Raw genomic sequence first — 18,769 nt, 5'->3', positions numbered from 1 at the left:
CTGCTGACAGTGCCGCAACCTCTGCAACTCCTGGCACAGACCCTGCAGCAGCTCCAAGGTTTTGCTACACGTCCTGCAGTTGCTCCAAGCTCTGGGACAGATCCCGCTGTCACTCCATCCCTCATAATGAGCTCTGCAGTCACTCCTGCTACGGGTCCTGTAGCTGTTCCAAGTATGGTAATAAGAAAATGGTACAAATTCCTCCCAAGGGAGGAAGTACAGCCCTGCGGTGGCTCCAACCCCTCCAATGAGCCCAGTGGCTGCTCCAACATAGTCACAGGTCCTGTGGTGGTTCCAGCTCTGGCAATGAACTCTGAGGTCACTTCAACTCCTGCAACAGCCTGACAGCCACTTCAGCTCCTACAGTGAACCCTATGGCTGTTAAAACCCCTGCAACTAGTCCTGGCCTTGCAAACAGATATGCATATGTATTAGTATCTGTGCATATATGATTGCAACTGCATATGTTGTATATGTGTGAAAATATACTAAATATATTATATATGTATAAATACATTTGTCATAATTATTATCCTTTTCTTTTTCTCTTTGTCTCAACCCATAAACTTTAAACCACAGCACTGCCCCAAGACGCTTACGGATCTCCTTGGGACTATTCAATCTGATCTGGTCACACACTGAAGAGCACCAGAAGATCTCGAGGTTTTCTCAGGGAGGAGCTCCTGAGGTATATTCCTTACACCAGCTCTGGAAGAGGCCTCCAGTTCTCTGGTCCTGCTCTAAAGGGGACCTCTTGTTATGGCAGTGCCAGCAAGGAGACCAGCTCTGACACAGCCATTCGTATTGCTGGCTACTGACTGCAGCCCTGGATTGCTGCTGAAGAGACAACGGGACTGTTGCAAGACACACAAGACCTTTATTCCAGAACAAATGAGAGGACTTGAGGGCACTGTGTCAGTGTAAAGCAAGCAGTAATGAAAAGAGCACATTGTGCTGCTGTCTGCGACTGTACCTCCACCAGACCCAGACAAAGTAGGAAGAGAGAAGAGATAAACAAAAGTCTATTTTGAAAGCCTTTTAGGAATCTTTTAAACTATTCAGGGAATCTGGTTCCATGTTTACACAATCTCTTGGAGCGAGAAAACAGAAAGTAGGTGGGAAAGAAGTGAAATAAATTTTTATTTATATGTTCAATAACATTTTTTTTGCGGGTTACTATATCACACACAATCAAACAATCAGAGATGCATAAAACATAAAGAACCATCACTGGGAATCCTGTGAGGAACATGTGCACTTTATGGAAGCTGGAATAGTGCTTATTGCAGCAACTTCCTGAGAGCGTGCTTGATCTCCCTGTTCCTCATGCTGTAGATAATAGGGTTCATTGTTGGAGGAACCACTGAGTACAGAAGTGCCACTGTCAGATCCAGAAGTGGGGAAGAAATGGACGGGGGCTTCAGGTAGGCAAAAAAGGCAGTGCTGAGAAACAGGGAGACCACGGCCAGGTGAGGGAGACATGTGGAGAAGGCTTTGTGCCGTCCCTGCTCAGAGGGCATCCTCAGCACAGCAAGGAAGATCTGCACATAGGACACAACAATGAAAACAAAGCAGCCAAAGAATAAATTGGCACTAAAAATGAGAAACACAAATTCCATGAGGTAGGAGCCAGAGCAGGAGAGCTTGAGGATCTGGGGGATTTCACAGAAAAACTGGCTGACAACATTGCCTTGGCAGAGAGGCAGTGAAAACGTACTGGCAGTGTGCAGCAGGGAATTGAGAACCCCAGTGCCCCAGGCAGCTGCTGCCATGGTGGCACAAGCTCTGCTGTCCATCAAGGTCCCGTAGTGCAGGGGCTTGCAGATGGCAACGTAGCGGTAATAGGACATGATGGTGAGAAGGGAATACTCTGCTGAGATGAAGAAGACATAGAAAAAGAGCTGTGCAGCACATCCTGTGTAGGAGATGGCCCTGGTGTCCCAGAGGGCGTTGGCCAAGGCTTTGGGGAGAGTGGTGGAGATGCAGCCCAGGTCGAGGAGGGCCAGGTTGAGGAGGAAGAAGTACATGGGGGTGTGCAGGCGGCGGTCGCAGGCTACGGCTGTGCTGATGAGGCCGTTGCCCAGGAGGGCAGCCAGGTAGATGCCCAGGAAGAGCCAGAAGTGCAGGAGCTGCAGCTGCTGCGTGTCTGCCAACGGCAGCAGGAGGAACTCACTGATGGAGCTGCTGTTGGACATCTGCTGCTGTTGGGCTTGGAGTCCTGTTCAGAGTGCAGAAGATAATGACAAGTCCAGACCATTCTCAGAGACAGTTCTTCTGCTGTACTGTGAAATGTATTCATTTACCTTTGGATAATTTTCATTTAACTCCATAACTTCAATTTATTTTCGTGAGCTTCACCGTCACTACAGAAGTAGAAGATTAAGGAGCTCTTACTTTTTTCTCATTTCATAATCATATCCCAGACTCCTGAATACTTTCCTGTTAGGTGCCCTTTACTCATCACATATTTTTACTCCAGCTTCTCTTAGACCCCCAGCCCCAGCCTTTTTGCACTTCAATATGTCTTAGACAAATATGCCTGTTTGCAGGGTAAGTGCAATATTAAAGTCTTCAGATAACAACAAACTGATTCTTTCCTTTTAGAAATGAGAGGTTGAAAGCACAACCTGTGTCACTGTTCACAAAACAAGCAATTGATTGAAGAAATACTTGTGAGTAACATAGCTGTGTTTTAAATTTTACAGCCCCTATTCTATTTCTGCCTCCAGTCCTTTCTGCTTTCCCTCAGAAAAATAATTGCAAAATCCCTGCCTTCGCTCTCCTCTTGCCAAGACCGTTCACAAACATTCAGTTGTGCAGTGGAGCTGTGATCCCCTGCCCCAGGCAGCAGCTGTGGCAGCACAAGCCCTGCCGGGGGGCTCCTTCCCCCCACCCGTCTCCCCGCAGCGCCCTGGGCAGCTCCCCAGGCAGGCTGAGTGCTGAGCCTGGCAGGCGGCAGAGTCCCATACCCGGCACACAGCCCCTGGGGCACAGCAGGGACCCTGCTCTGCAGGACAGCCCTCGGCACCCGCCTGCAGCCCCGGCTGCACAGCCTGCAGCCGTGCTGGGACACGCAGCCCTCAGGGCTGTGCTCTGATACTGCATCACAGAAGCCCTCAGTTGGAGCAGAAGGCTTTTAACATAGTAAAGAATCATGCGGTGCCTGCAGCCAGATCAGCTATGGGGTGTCCCAGATTGTTGATCCCTCCAGGAAAAGAAGCTCCATTGCCTACTGCTAGACACTTACCATGCTGTGGTCTGTTATCAATGCTCCAGCAGTCAGCTCACAGCAGGCTCACACTGTGTGAACTCTGTACGCTCTCTCTCCCTTCTCTTCTATCCTCATGTCAACTGCTGATGAAGCCCCAGCCTTGCTGTGCTGCGCACAAGAGATGCACCTTGGCACATCTAAAACATTGCCCACATTTATGAGCTCCCTGTATCTGAGGAGCCCAGTTCATATCAGTAACAGATGATGTCATTTTTTATCCTTCCCACTCATCTCCCCTGTGGTGTCCCAGGGTCCTCATGGCCAACTGCTCCTGAAAGACAACAGCATCATGACAGTACATTAAAATCTGTTGAATTAAACACCAGATTTCTAGTGGTCAGTGACTAATTCCAGACATGTGCTGAGTCCTCCCAGAGAGTGTTTGCTCAAAGAGGGCACTCATACAAGGACAGGATATCATAGAATCATAGAATCACCAAGGTTGGAAAAGACCTAAAAGATCATCCACTCCAGCTGGTCACCTATCACCAATAGCTCCCACTAATCCATGTCCCTCAACACAACATCCAGTCATTCCTTGAACTCCTCTAGGGTCAGTGAATCCACCACCCCCACACTGGGAAGTCCATTCCAGGTCCCAAAGTTCAGGATGTGGCACTTGGTCTTGGTGAACCTCATCCCATTAGCTTCAGCCCAGCTCTCCAGCCTGTCAAGATTCTTAAGCAAGGCCTTGCTAACTTCAGGCACATCCACACTCCCAGCAGAGCAGAGACCCCATGTATCATGTAGTGTTATTCTGCTAACCAACAGAAGAGGCCAGTCTTTCTCTATGCTCCATCTGTTTCATACTCTAGAGTTCAAGGCACTGCAAAGCTCTGGCACATCTATGTCCTTACAATGATGACACCTTAGTATGCTCTGGGCTCGCATTTCAATGGCATCTAATAAATCTAGGGTCATACCAGTTGACGGGAAGCTGGCAAATGTTGTCTCATTGTCAGGAAGAGCAACAAAGATGACAGGGGCAACTATGAACTTGTCAGTCTCACTCCAGTGCCTGGTAAAATTATGGAGAAAGTGATGGTGGGAGTGATTGAAAATCACCTGAAGGACAATTGTGTCATTGGTCACAGCCAACACAAGTTCCCGAGGGGAAGGTCCTGTTTAACTATAGGTCTTTTTATGACAATGTTAGTGAATTGGTTGACCAAGGGTTGACAGTTGATGTTATCCTTCAGAATTTTAGTAGAGCTTTTGAGACTATTTCTCACAGCACCCTTCTGGACAGAACATCCTGCATACGGCTAGACAGAAACAGAATGTGGTGGGTGAGATGTTGGCTGGTAGGTCAGGCCCAAAGGATTAGAGTCAATGGGTTCCAACAGGCTGGTAGATGGTCACTAGCAGGGTTCCCCAGAGCTCCATTTTAGGGTCACTTCTCTGTCATGTTTTTGCGAATGACTTGCATGCAAGACTTTTTGTTGATGTTCGCTGATGATACCAGATGAGGAGGTGCTGCTGCCTCCACTGAGGGTGGAGAGGACTTGCAGAGAGATGTGGACAAGTCAGAGAAGTGGGTACCAGTTGGTACTAAGCACCAAGTGAATAACGTCTAACAAGAACAAGTGCCTGATTGTGCGACTGGGTAGGGGCAAACCTGGACATAAACAGAGAATGTATAAGGGACACTGGAGAACGCTCTGACTGAAAAGGACTGGGGGTTCTGGTCAACATCAAATTGGAAGTGAGTTCGCAATGTGCCCAGGCAGCCAGGAAAGCTAACGGTCCCCTGGAGCGCATCAGGGAATTTATTGCCAACTGGGTGAGGGAAAGGGTTGTTCCTCTTTGCTCTGCATTGCTACAGCCTCACCGGGAGCACTAGGTGCACTTCTGACCAATGCAGAACATAAAGGACATCAAGCGATGGGAGGGTGTGCACAGGAGGGCACTGGAACTGAGAGATCTGAAGTTCAGAGTTTCACTGTGATTGACTGCTTGTTTAGATGGGGCCCTTCTCACACCCCACATCCTGTGATGAGACACAGGGCACACATGGGACATGAACTTGACATTATCATTGTACCCAATGCAGAGCCTGGGATCTCTGTCCCCATGTCTTTCATTTAACATCATACAGACCTCCATCCCACTGCCCCAGGAAGGGCCCTGAGCCAACATGAGAGACAGGATCTCCCTGCCAAGGGTCTGTTTGCTTCTTAAGACAAAAAAGGATTTTCTTAGCATCAGAGCCACCATGCCAGTGCCTTTACCTGACTGGAGTCATGGTTTACAATTATCTGCTCTAACTAGTGCCTTGGGAAGCTTGCTTGCTAATGGCCCTCAGTGGTCCCATTAATACTCCAAGAAACTTCACTGTTGCTTCTGACTTTGTCTTGCTGAGCACTTTGTTCAAACTTCTCTCTGCACTGGAGGTTGATGGATGCAGCACCAAATACTCCCTGGGGCCCATTCTAACCTAAAGAGCCTCTTGTGCCTTGTACCTTCCTGTTCTCTTCTTCAGGTTTTCAGAAGTTGTTCAGCAAAATGGAGACAGCTTAAAGAGCAAGAATCCAAAATGCATTTATTATCTATTTATTTATAGTTTGTTTTATACAAGAAGTTAAAGAAGCACTTTGCATCTGATGTCAATCCAAGATGTGCCCAATGAGTTCTATTCTGTTTCTGTGTGGACAAAGTTCCTCCTCAACATCTTCAACCCAGTTCTACTCACATTGGCCCCATGGGACTTGCATCACTTTTCCTCACATCACTCTTCTCCTCTACCGTCACCCGCTCAGTGTTAAACCTCCTTTGTACCAACTCCCACTGGCTTTCCACAGAGAACCAGCTGCACACAGAGAAAGAAAGAATTCTCTTTATTTACGGCCAACAAACAGAAGGAAAGGTGATGCAATTGAATGAACAGTCAAACACAGTAATCAACTGCATGCCATGTCCAAGCTGCTTCTATTGAGGTTTATCTTTCATAGGGAATATTTGCACAATAAATGAGTTAGACACAGATAGGAGGGGATAGATAGAATCACGGTGAAGGATTTGACAACAGACTTTTGAGGAATGGAGCAAATTTCAGTAATCTCCCTGGGATAGATCAGCCAGGGAGTTGGGAGGTATCAACTTAGAATTGAACAGGACTCATGAGTATTTCACACACTGAGATGGGCTGACATGTTCTTATTGATTTCTATCTTTGTCTTCAACTCTTTTTTTCACTTTTACTGATATTAATGAACATCTTTCAAAATTCATGCTTTTTTTAAAGCATGAAAAAATAAAACAAAGGAAGAGAAAAAGAAAAAAAAAATGAAAGAGAAAGGGAAAAATGAAAAGGAAAATGAAAATGAAAATGAAAAGGAAAAGGAAAAGGAAAAGGAAAGGGAGAAGGAAAAGGAAAAAGAAAGAGAAAAAGTAAACACAGGAAGGGCTAGATAGAATCACGGGGAAGGAGTTGACAGCACAGTCCATCAGACTTTGGTGAGATGGAGCAAATTTGAGGCATCCCCCTAAAAGTCAGAAATCAGACAGATAATTGGGAGGTATCTGACTGAACAAAGAGCAAGGGATGGGGAAATCTGTAGGCTGTGGCAGGAGCGTGTGTCTAAGTGGCCTGCTGAAAACATGCCCTTAACCACAGCCATTTATTTAGGAGAGCTGGAGACACCTGGAGCATGAGGGACATCAAATAGGCATCAGGGAAGAGCAGCGGCGGGCGCCAGGATTTAGTCACAGGGCATTGACACTGGCACTGCTGTCTGTGTCCCCGAACTTGGAGGTATAAGTGTCCATCAAACACAGTTCTGGAAAACATCGTAGTTTCAGAAAAAGAAAAAAAAAAAAGAAAAGACATAAAATCACCTCAAAGATTCATATTTACAACTTAAAATGGAACAAGACTCATGAGAATTTCACATGTTGAGAAGGGTTAACACATTTTCATTGATTTTGATCTTTGTCTTCAATTCTTTGTCTTAATTTTATTGACATTAATGAACATCTTTTAAGCTTGTAGCCTCAAATAAATAAATAAATAAATAAATAAATAAATAAATAAATAAATAAATAAATAAATAAATAGAGATCCATTTGTGTCTTGCACTTGGCCTGATGCCCCTTTGATCTTCACAGTTCCCACCAGACCTTCATTGACGGAGAGTATGAGATCCAGCAGAGAACTTCTCTTTGGATCCTCCATGGCTTGGTCAAGAATCTGTCATCTGTGCTCTCCACGGATCTGCTAGATGGCACATGCCCTGCTGTGCTGTCCCTGCAGCAGATACTGGAGTGAAAAATGCTCCAAAAGGGGACGATACCCTGACAACATCAGGCTCCCATCTGTCTGCAGAGGGCACCTTCCACTTGCTCTCCATGATCAAGAAGCCAGGATCAGACACTGATGGTCTCCTCTGTTTGCCATTTCCATTAGCTCTGACCTGGCTGCTCTTCCATCCCCAGGCAGAGCTCAGTGCACTCTCACAGAGGGCAGTCGCCCTTCTTTGATTCTTCGCTCAACCATTGTAAAGACTCTGTATTCCCCTTCCGTTACAGTGCAGTTGTAGAAGCCATTTAACTGTGTCCCTATGGTCCAAACAGGAGCTCAGGCCCGCAGCTCATATATGGTATCAGTGTGCAGAAGTTGGCACACAGACATTAGAGCGATCATGGGTCTTGGAGTTGACAAAGCAACATGGACACTCCTAGGGCATGGCTTTCCTGAAGGTCCTGTGCTGCTCCTGCAGCTGCGAGTGAATTCACCGGACAGCCGGTGCTATCCCCTCTCTGGCCCCCAGCCGATGCCCAGGAAGGAGCTGTCTATCTCAGGGATTTCCCACACGGTTTACAAGCACTGGCACACATCAGGAGCAGCCCAGGCACCTTGGGCATCACCCAGTGTCTGTGTGTAAGCATCTACGTCCCTGCTGAAGGGTCGAGGACTCAGAGCAGGAGCTCACATGCAGACAACTCCTTGTGCACTTCTGAAGTGAACCAGAGGAATCCCAGCTCCTGTGGGTGTGTAGGGAGCTAAATCCCATTTCAGCTCCAGGATTTCTGTCAACGGATGAGACTCCTGCACTGCCTCAGCTGGATCACTGTCCTGCACAGGGAAAGTCCAAACCTCCTGTCCTTGTCTGGTTGCCCTTTGTGCTTCATCAAACAAACTCTATTAGTACTCGCTATATGTCTCCAATCAGTCACTGACCACTGGACATGTGGTGGTTAATTGAGCAGATTTCAAAGCACAGTCATGATGCTGTTGTCTTTCAGGAGCTGTTGGCCATGAGGACCCAGGGACATGTCAGGGGAGATGAGTGGGAAGGATAAAAATGACATAATCTGTAGCTGAGCTGGGCTGGGCTCCTGGGACACAGGGAGCTCATAAAAGTGGGCAGAGATGCAGAGAGACAGCTGTGCCCAGGAGCAGCTCTCGTGCACAGCACAGCCTGCAGGTGACAGAAGAAGAGAGAAACTGGAGAGAGCTTACAGGACGTGTGTGGGGTGAGAGGGCTTCGAGCTCACTGCAAGAGGTTTCCTCACAGATCATGACAGGGTAAGTCTCACTGCAGACCATGCAGATGCTTTTCATAGAGGGTTAACTTAATCTGGGACATCCCGTAGCAGATCTGGCTGCAGGCACTGCATACTCCTTTACTGTGTTAAAAGCCTTCTGCTCCAGCAGAGGTCTTCCCTGCTTCAGTGTAAGAGCACAGCCCTGAGGGCTGCGTGTCCCAGCACGGCTGCAGGCTGTGCAGCCGGGGCTGCAGGGCGGGTGCCCAGGGCTGTCCTGTAGAGCAGGGTCCCTGCTGTGCCCCAGGGGCTGTGTGCCGGGTATGGGACTCTGCCGCCTGCCAGGCTCAGCACTCAGCCTGCCCGGGGAGCTGCCCAGGGCGCTGCGGGGAGACGGGTGGGGGGGAAGGAGCCCCCGGCAGGGCTTGTGCTGCCACAGCTGCTGCCTGGGGCAGGGGATCACAGCTCCACTGCACAACAGGATGTTTGTGAGGGCCCTTTGCAAGAGGAGAACGAAGGCAGGTTTCCATTTCCTATTCTGGGGCAAAAAGGATTGGAGTCAGAAACCTAAAAGGGGCTGTCAGAGATCTGAGAATTTTTTTCAGTCATTTGCTTGTTTTGTGAACAGTCACACATGATGTGCTCTCAGTCTACCCCTTCTCTAAGAATGGAACCAATTGTAATTATCTTCAGTTTCTGCAGGCATGAATAATTTGCTTATCATAAAAACAGGCAGCATTATCTAACTGAAACTGTATGTCACTGAAGCTGGGGTAGGGGGCTCTAAGAGCACTTGGGGTAAAGATAAGACAAGAAACAGAAGGAAATATCCAGGGAGAAGGGATAAGAAAAGAAGAGGTAGTTCAGAGCTCCATATGCTGCTTCTGCTTTAGGAATGCTAAAATACATGAAATTAAATGCAAGTAATGGTGCTAAATGTACACTGTTGTAGGAGAATTAAAACATTTCATATTATAGCAGGAGGAGTGTGTCTGAGAATGGTCTGGACTTGTCATTATCTTCTGCACTCTGAACAGGACTCCAAGCACAACAACAGCAGATGCCCAACAGCAGCTCCATCAGTGAGTTCCTCCTGCTGCCGTTGGCAGACACGCGGCAGCTGCAGCTCCTGCACTTCTGGCTCTTCCTGGGCATCTACCTGGCTGCCCTCCTGGGCAACAGCCTCATCAGCACAGCCGTAGCCTGCGACCGCCGCCTACACACCCCCATGTACTTCTTCCTCCTCAACCTGGCCCTCCTCGACCTGGGCAGCATCTCCACCACTCTCCCCAAAGCTATGGCCAACACCCTCTGGGACACCAAGACCATCTCCTATGCAGGATGTGCTGCACAGCTCTTTTTCTTTCTCTTCTTTGCCTCAGCAGAGTGTTCCCTTCTCACCATCATGTCCTATGACCGCTACGTTGCCATCTGCAAGCCCCTGCACTACGGGACCTTGATGGACAGCAGAGCTTGTGCCACCATGGCAGCAGCTGCCTGGGGCGCTGGGGTTCTCAATTCCCTGCTGCACACTGCCAGTACGTTTTCACTGCCTCTCTGCCAAGGCAATGTTGTCAACCAGTTTTTCTGTGAAATCCCCCAGATCCTCAAGCTCTCCTGCTTAGAATCAAGTCTCAGGGAAGTTGTGTTTCTCTTTTTTAGTGCCAGTTTAGCCTTTGGGTGCTTTGTTTTCATAGTGGTGTCCTATGTGCAGATCTTCGTGGCTGTGCTGAGGATGCCCTCTGAGCAGGGACGGCACAAAGCGTTCTCCACATGCCTCCCTCACCTGGCTGTGGTCTCCTTATTTGTCAGCACTGGCATTTTTTCCTACCTGAAGCCCCCCTCCATCTCCTCCCCATCCATGGACCTGGTGGTGGCACTTTTGTACTCAGTAGTGCCTTCAACACTGAACCCTATTATCTACAGCATGAGGAACAGAGAGATCAAGCAGGCTCTCTGGAAGGTGTTGCAATAAGCACTATTCCAGCTTCAATAATGTGCACATCTTCCTCACATAGTTCCCAGTGATGGTTCTTTATGTTTTATTGATACATCATTGTTTGATTGTGAATGGTACAGCAATCTGTAGGAAAAAAAATTTGCAAATTATTTCACTTCTTTCCTACCCACTTTCTTTTTTCTCACTCCAAGAGCTCATATAAACAGATCTCCTGAATAGGTTAAAAGATACCTAAAAAGCTTTCAAAATTGACTATTCCTTAGCCCTTCTCTCTTGCTACCTTGTTTGGGTCTTAGGGAGGTACAGCCACAGACAGCAGAACACAGTGCTCTTTTAAATCCTGCTCTATTTACACTACCACAATGCTCTGAAGTCCTCTCATTTGTGCAGGCCTGAAGGTCCTATGCATCTCAAAACAGTCCAGTTGTCTCTACAGCAGCACTCCGGGGCTGCAGTCAGTAGCCAGCAATATGAACGACTGTGTCAGAGCTGGTCTCCTTCCTGGTACTGCCATAACAACAGGGCCCCTTCAGAGAAGGACCAGAGAACTGGAGGCCTCTTCCAATGCTGGTGTAAGGAATATATTTCAGGAGCTGCTCCCTGAGAATGCTTCGAGATGTTTTGGTGCTCTTTACTGCGTGACTAGGTCAGATTGAAGGGTCCCAAGGAGATCTGTAAGGGACTCAGGGCAGTGCTGTGGTTTAAAGTTTATGGGTTGAGATAAAGAGAAAAAGAAAATGATAATAATTATGACAAATGTATTTATATATACATAATATATTTAGAATATTTTCTCATATATACAACATATGAATTAGCAAACATATATGCACAGATAATAATACGTATGCAAAGCTGTTTGCAAGTCCAGGACTTGTTGCAGGGGTTTTAACAGCCACAGGGTTCACTGTAGGAGCTGAAGCGGCTGTCGGGGTATTGCAGGAACTGGAACAAGTGCAGAGCTCATTGCCAAAGCTGCAATCACCACAGGACCTGTGACTGAATTGGAGCAGCCATTGGGCTCTTTGGAGGGGTTGGAGTGACCACAGGGCTGAACCTCCTGGCACAGTTTACCTCCCTTTGGAGGAATTTGTTTCATTTCCTTATCACAATACCTGGAACAGCTACAGGACCTGTAGCAGGAGTGACTGCAGAGCTCATTATGAGGGGTGGAGTGACAGCGGGAGCTGTCCAGAGCATGGAGCAACTGCAGAACATGTAGCAAAAACATGCATCTACTGCCTATGAATATGTAGATGAGTTCTCGTAGATTTGTTGAATATGTATGAGCTTGGTTTTGAAATATATAATGATTCTGCATGCTTGTGTGCAAGACAGGAGGAGTGATTCCCCTTTGTACCCTGCTCTGAATAAACACATCCCTGCTTTATAACCTAACTCTGGGTTTCAGAGTTTGATTCCACAAGTCAGTTTGGTGACCCAGATGGAACCTGCTCTGTTCGGCTGCTGGACCAGCTGAGAGGGGGAACACTTTCGGCTCACCCCAAGATTTCTCTGCCCAACTGGAACGAAAGCAGTGTGCAAACTGCAGTGGGACACTGGTGGAGAAATCCTACCAAGCTAAGTGAGAGGGAACCTTCTCTGATTTCAAAGTTTCCCCTAGCAGATCCACTGGTGAAATTGTAGCTAGGGAAGCAGGATAAGGTGGTTTATTTCCTGGTGGATATGGGTGCTTCTTACTATGCATAAATGGCTTTTTAACAGCAGCAGAAACTATTGCCCCAAAGTGAAAAGTCTTGCTTTCTTAAGACTTTACAATTTATTCTAGGTAAACAGGTAGGAATACACAAAGGTTTGTAGATGCCACATTCACCAAAGCCTTTGCTAGGGCAAGAATTACTAGAAAAAATGGAAGTTGAAATAAAATCACACAGAATCACACAGAATCACACAGAATTACCCGGGTTTTCATGCCAAATTTGCTTGCCTTTTCTAATCAAATATTTACAAACAGTCTCACCATGCTGTCTGGCACCATGCTGTCTGGCATCATGAGGCAGCTCTCTGAACGAAACCATTAATTTTATGCTGCTCAGCATCGGCTGATTAGATGCTTTGTGGAGGAAGAATTGATATGAAAGCACAGAAATGAAATCAACAATAGTCTTGCCAAGCACTGTAGCCTCTTGCTACATGTTGCTTTCATTCGCCAACTGGTTTTATTCATTTATCTGAGGGAACAGTGAGTGAATCTTACTAGAGAATTGCACAGGCTGTGAAGCAGCACTCAGGAGCCTGACAGTGTGTGGCTTCCTTGCTATTTTCTTTCTGCACCTCTGCTCCCATCACTGGAGGTCAGCTCTCTGCTGTTTGTTTGAAGCACATTCTGCAACAGCTGTGACACCTAGGCATTACAAAATATAAAGAAACAAACAGGAAGATCTCAATCTCCTCCAGGCCAAACATTATTTGTGAGAAAGGTTGAAATAGGAATAGCTATGGGCCAGATAACCTGCACTGCACTTCTCCTACAAGTGCTAATTTCTAGTTGCCTTTGCCTTTCTGCCTTGTGCTGCAGTTAGTTTGTTCAGACTTACTTCAAAGCCCGTGGATCTGAGGGCTTCTGGGTGGTGCCCTGGGGTTGCAGAGGGAGCAGGATCTCTGCCTGTCTGTTTTAGATGTGTAAATAGTCTTTACTGTTCTGATACCTCAGTTCTTTCTGCCTTGATAGTCCATGTCTTTCCAGATGAGGCCGAGCAACCCTGCCTACATTCTTACTGATGAAAAAGCCAAGCCTGCATGCCAAGGGACATGCAGAAGACAGCATGTATCCAGAGCTGCATTAATCTCAAAACCCACAGGGTGGTCCTGGCAGCAAAAGGCTCTATTCCTATAATTCCCATTGAGGGAGAAGTGTCTCTGGAGTCTTGTTTTTCAGAGAGGTTATTCATTGTTGAGTGCTGCTGCTCTGGGCCAGTACCCCATCACTGTGTATGTGTTTTGGAGAGCTCCTAAATAGTCCAAACCATCTTCTGTTCCTACAGAGAGCAGAAAACTCACTCACTCAGCTGTTCATCATCACTGGCTACTATCTAGCTCACGACCTGTCACAAGGCAGTTTTGAAAACGAAGTCTTATTTTGGTTTCATTTAAAACCTGCTAATTACATAGACTGAGTGTTATAATCATGTGATATCACCATTCGTGCTCTAAGATGATGATGCCATTCAAAATGAGTGGTTTTCATGCAGTTAGCAAGCACAGGGTCACAGAGTTAGAACAACAAGGGGTAAGAAGAGATGGCAGAGAGAAATAGATGAGCAGCCCATATTTGGATTGTGTTGTGTCTGTCATGAAACTGGACTTGACAATATTACAGAATCACAGAATCACACAGAATCACAGAATTACCCGGGTTGGAAGGGACCTCAAGGATCATGTAGTTCCAACCCCCCTGCCTAGCAGGGCCACCAAACATACGCCTTTACTAGATCAGGTTGCCCAGGGCCCCGTCCAACCTGGTCTTGAACACCTCCAAGGACGGGGCATCCACAACCTCACTGGGCAGCCTGTTCCAGGACCTAACCACTCTTCTAGTAAAGAACTTTCCCCTAACATCCAACCTAAATCTTCCCTCCTTCAACTTAAAACCATTTCCCCTAGTCCTGCTATTATTAGCCCTTTCGAAGAGTTTACTCCCCTCCTGGGAGTAAGTTCCCTTCAGGTACTGAAAGGCTGCAATGAGGTCACCCCGCAACCTTCTCTTCTCCAGGCTGAACAAACCCAACTCCCTCAGCCTGTCCTCATAGGGGAGGTGCTCCAGCCCCCTGATCATCTTTGTGGCCCTCCTCTGGACCCTTTCCAAAATCTCCATATCTTTTTTGTACTGAGGGCTCCACACCTGGACACAGTACTCCAGATGGGGCCTCACAAGAGCAGAGTAGAGAGGGACGATCACCTCCCTATCCCTGCTGACCACCCCTCTCCTGATGGAGCCCAGGATCCCATTTGCTTTCCGGGCTGCCAGAGCGCACTGCTGGCTCATGTTAAGTTTCTCACCTATCAGGACCCCTAGGTCTTTTTCTGCCGAGCTGCTCTCAAGGACAACTCCTCCCAGCCTGTACAGGTGCCTGGGGTTCTTCCGGCCCAAGTGCAAAACCTTGCACTTTGCCGTGTTGAACCTCATTAGGTTCACCCGAGCCCAGCTTTCCAGCCTGTCAAGGTCCCTCTGAATGGCATCTGTTCCCTCCACCGTATCGACCGCACCACTCAGCTTGGTGTCATCAGCAAACTTGCTGAGGGTGCACTCCATTCCCTCATCGATGTCATTAATAAAGATGTTAAGGAGCACCAGTCCCAAGACAGACCCTTGAGGGACGCCGCTCGTTACCGGCCTCCACCTGGACATAGAGCCATTGACCACCACCCTGTGTCTGCGGCCTTTCAACCAATTGCTTATCCATCTAGTTGTCCACCCATCAAATCCACCTCCCTCCAATTTGGAGATGAGGATGTGATGGGGGACCATGTCAAAGGCCTTGCTCAGGTCCAGGTAAATGACATCGGTCGCCTTCCCTTCATCCACCAACGCCGTCACTCCATCATAGAAGGCCACAAGATTAGTTAAGCATGACCTTCCCCTGGTGAAGCCATGCTGGCTGTCTCGGATCACATGCTTGTTCTTTATGCGATCAAGCATAAAGATGGGTTTGGGATGAGGGGTTGGGAGCGAGATTTGGAATAGGGATTGGGATGTGGGATTTAGGACGTGGGACTGAAATGCGGGATTGGGGCGTTGGATGTGGGATGTGAGATTTGGGATTGGGATGTGGGGATATGGATATGTGATGGATATGGGATGGGATATCGGGAACTGGGATATATATGGGGTGGGCTGTGCATATGGGATGGACTTGGGATGCATATGGGATCACGGAATCCTAGAATGGCTCAGGTTGGAAAAGAGCTTCAAGGTCCTGATATCCAACTGCAGCCCAACCGTAGAATCAATGCAATCAATCTCTCCAGCTGCATCTGCAGCGCCTTTCTCCCCTCCAGCAGATCAGCACTCCCTCCCAGCTCGGTGTTGTCTGTGGACTTACGGAGGGCGCACTCAATGCCCTGGATGAGATCCCTGATCAAGGTGTTCAATAGGAGCTGAGCCCTGGGGGACACCACTCGTGGCTGGCCACCAGCCAGCAAATGCTGCTCTGGGTGTCCAGGCTTGGCTGAGTGAGGACAAAACTGCCTGGCCTCAAACGAGGCAGAGGAGCCACGATGCCATGTGAGGTATCTTTATGGCTGTCTGTACATCGCACAGCAGGCCCGGCTGCCCCTGCTTCTCCCCTCCATGGGAGCTGGGGGGCTGTGACACGGCACAAATGAATGCAGGCAGAGGGATACGTCAAAGGAAACACAAAGCATTTAATGACAAATCATAGAAAACAATGAGTAACAGAAACAACAATATTCCTAAAATTGCCATCCCACAACAACTGAGTGTCCAGACAGTGTCCCATCCCACTGCAATGATGACTTTGGAGGATGGCTCTGTTCTGCAGGGGAGGGATGGGGCTGCTGCTGGTGCCCCTGGAATGCTGCCGCTGCTGCCTGGTGCTGCAGGGCCGGCGAGGAGCTCAGGGTTACAGGTAGCCGTACATGTCAGCTATGGCCATTTCTATCTCCCGCTGCACCAGGAACTGCACGGGGCCGATCTTCATCTGCTGGGCCGCCCGCTGCCGCTCCTCCTGGGCCAGCCTCTTCATGCGCTCCCGCTCGAGCCGCTGCTCGGCTGTGATGGGCAGCGATTCCTCCAGCACTCTGGGTAGCGCACGGCCACCTGCCCAGGGCCCCACGCAGGGCACAAAGTCCATGGGGCGCTGTGGCCGAGGCTGCTGCTGGTGCAGCTGTGGCAGTGGGTCCCTGCACAGCACGGAGCTCCTCCATGGTGTCTTCTTGGCAGCGTTCTCCTTCCGCGCCGTGCTGCCTGGAGGTGCCGGCACTGCCTTGGCTGAGCCTCTGCCTTGGGGCTGGAGGGCAGCAGGGCTGGCACTGGGTGTGGGTTGGGGCTGCACAGAGAGTGGCTGGCGCACCGGCCCCACCGCAGTCACTCTCTGCCCCAGCGGGTGCACGGCCTGGATGGATTTACACAGGTGCACGTGCAGCTCGCTGGCAGTGCCCTTTTGCCCGCTGCTGCTGGCTCCTGTGTTGGCCCCAGGCTGCTTCACTTGATGTGGGCGTTTGCAGCCTTTTCTTTCTTTTCCTTCCTTGCTTGGCAGCAGCTTCCTTTTCTTGGCTGGAGCGCTGCTGGTGGGCTGCTCCTGCTGGGAACTCTCCCCTTTCTGGGCCATGTCAGCAGGCGCAGGGCGCTTGGCCCGCTTGGTGCTGCCCCTCTTTTTCTTATCTGCCACCCGGCAGATAGTAGAGCCCAGTGATGGTGGAAAGGGAGCATGAAGAACCTGGGGCTGCTTTGGCTGCACCTCCTCAATGAGCTGTGCGGGTTGGGCTGAGGGAGGTGTGGTGACAGCCAGCGTGGTTGGCAGCGGACTGAGCCGGGCACTCGCTGGTGGCACGACAGGGCACAGCCGTGTCATCTCATACTGCAGCTCAGACAGGAACCCAGGGGATGGTGGAAGCCCCCAGAAGGGGTCGCTGTGGGTCCCGCTGGCAGCCTGTGCCTCCGTGCTGAGCTCTGTGCTTTCCCAGGGGTTGTCAGGGAGCTCAGCGATGAAGCATCCTGGGGCAGGGCTTCTCGGCTTCTTGTGAGGCACCTCAGCAGCTCTTGACACATCTGAAAATGCAAGATGATCACCGTTTTGGGGACTTCCCACACACACTCTGTGCAAACACACACCTGTGGGCTGTGCAGCCCCCAAACTCACCACTGATCCAAGAGAGCAAACCCTGAATGCCCGTGATGTCCTCCGGCACATCCGAGCTGGTCGCCACTGCTGGGAAAAGCAAGAAAATGTCCAAGGTTCAATGCCAGCTCTCCAGTACCATGTTCATCCCGTACCAAGGGATCTCTGGTGGACGTTGTGTTCCCATTACAGATCAGGACGGCAAAGTTAAGTGTCAAGCTCGGGGATTAAGACCCCAGGAACAGACAATGAGAACAGTTCCAGGAAAGAATGGACAGAAAGCCAAAGTAGAAAGACAGTGCACCAAAGCCAGACGTCCACTGTGTGTCTGTACCTCTCTTGGGTGCTGGGCCACACTCTGTGCTCCTCCCCTGGCTTTCGGCAAGGCTGCGCTTTGATAGAATGCTGCTTGCATCAGCTTCTGACACGAAGGAGACAAGAAAGACATGAAGAGCATCTCAATGGAGGAAGATTTGAGCACAGCCAACAACAAGCTTCTGGTCTTCAACAGCAGTTTCTTCAGTTTGCCTTTCTGCTGCCACAACATTGTGCCCTTTCTGCAGTCAGCAGAGATCTGCAGAGTCCTTTCTTCTCTCTTCCATCACACACACTGCCCTTCATGCAGCCCTATTTAGAGGCAGGTACCCACACCACAGCTCACAAGAGCTTCTTACCCATGGAGGCTTTCCGTTTCCCCTCTTGTTCCGCACCGTTCCATGGATTTGCGGTCTCCGTCCCTACAACAACAGATCAGGTGTTGATTTCACAGATACCAGCGAGAAGCTGAAATACTGTCCAGTAAGCCCATGCTCCCCCAGAGAACAGAAGGATGCTACTTTGACAGCCCAAACACAATCTGTTTGATCACTTCTCGCTGCGCCTTCCTGCAAATCTTAAGGTTTCTTGACATTCCCTGCAGCACTGCCCCCGCCCAGAAGTAACAGTCAAATATCTCCACACTTCATGACAGAGGGCTGAGGACACTCACTTCTGCCTGGCAGTAAGGACAGGCCATCCCCATCGAGTCCCTCTGTGAGCTGAAAGGCGACGCTGGGTCCTTGGCAGCCTGCTGGCTGCTTCTGAAGAGAGAAAGGAAGAAACATGGGAGGGAACGTGCAGCCACGGTTTGCAGAGAGGTTCCAGATGGTGCCAGAGATGGGATATCAGAGTGCTGAGACACTATTTATCACTAAGGGAAAACAGCCTGAGCCACATTCCTGCCATTAGCCCAGG

General features: G+C 49.1%; 1 protein-coding gene across 3 annotated transcripts; it reads right to left on the bottom strand.

The window, feature by feature from the left end:
• Nucleotides 1-16,080: 16,080 nt before the first annotated feature.
• Nucleotides 16,081-18,366, bottom strand: LOC146759404 (uncharacterized). Of its 3 annotated transcripts, none has more exons than XM_085510642.1 (4): nt 18,211-18,366; nt 17,871-17,957; nt 17,558-17,626; nt 16,081-17,466 (listed from the first exon to the last, which is right to left on the bottom strand). In XM_085510642.1, the coding sequence occupies exons 1-4, from the start codon at nt 18,212-18,214 to the stop codon at nt 16,319-16,321; spliced, it is 1,308 nt and encodes a 435-aa protein (XP_085366768.1). In that variant the 5' UTR covers nt 18,215-18,366; the 3' UTR covers nt 16,081-16,318. The 3 variants fall into 3 exon arrangements, with proteins under 3 accessions (XP_085366768.1, XP_085366769.1, XP_085366770.1); XM_085510643.1 differs by having other exon boundaries at nt 17,871-17,954; XM_085510644.1 differs by lacking the exon at nt 17,871-17,957.
• Nucleotides 18,367-18,769: the final 403 nt, after the last annotated feature.

This window comes from Coturnix japonica, chromosome 10 (genome assembly GCF_054131305.1).
Source record: "Coturnix japonica strain WE chromosome 10, WE-NBRP24, whole genome shotgun sequence".
Taxonomy (NCBI): domain Eukaryota; kingdom Metazoa; phylum Chordata; class Aves; order Galliformes; family Phasianidae; genus Coturnix; species Coturnix japonica.
The sequence above is the reverse complement of the archived record's forward strand: the minus strand, read 5'-3'. Positions and strand labels throughout refer to the sequence as shown.

Coding starts and splice junctions, on each gene's coding strand:
- LOC146759404 (XM_085510642.1), bottom strand. Junction 17,627..17,870: donor TGGCCCAGCACCCAAGAGAG/GTACAGACACAC, acceptor TGCTTTTCCCAG/CAGTGGCGACCAGCTCGGAT. Junction 17,467..17,557: donor TTTGCTCTCTTGGATCAGTG/GTGAGTTTGGGG, acceptor TTGCATTTTCAG/ATGTGTCAAGAGCTGCTGAG.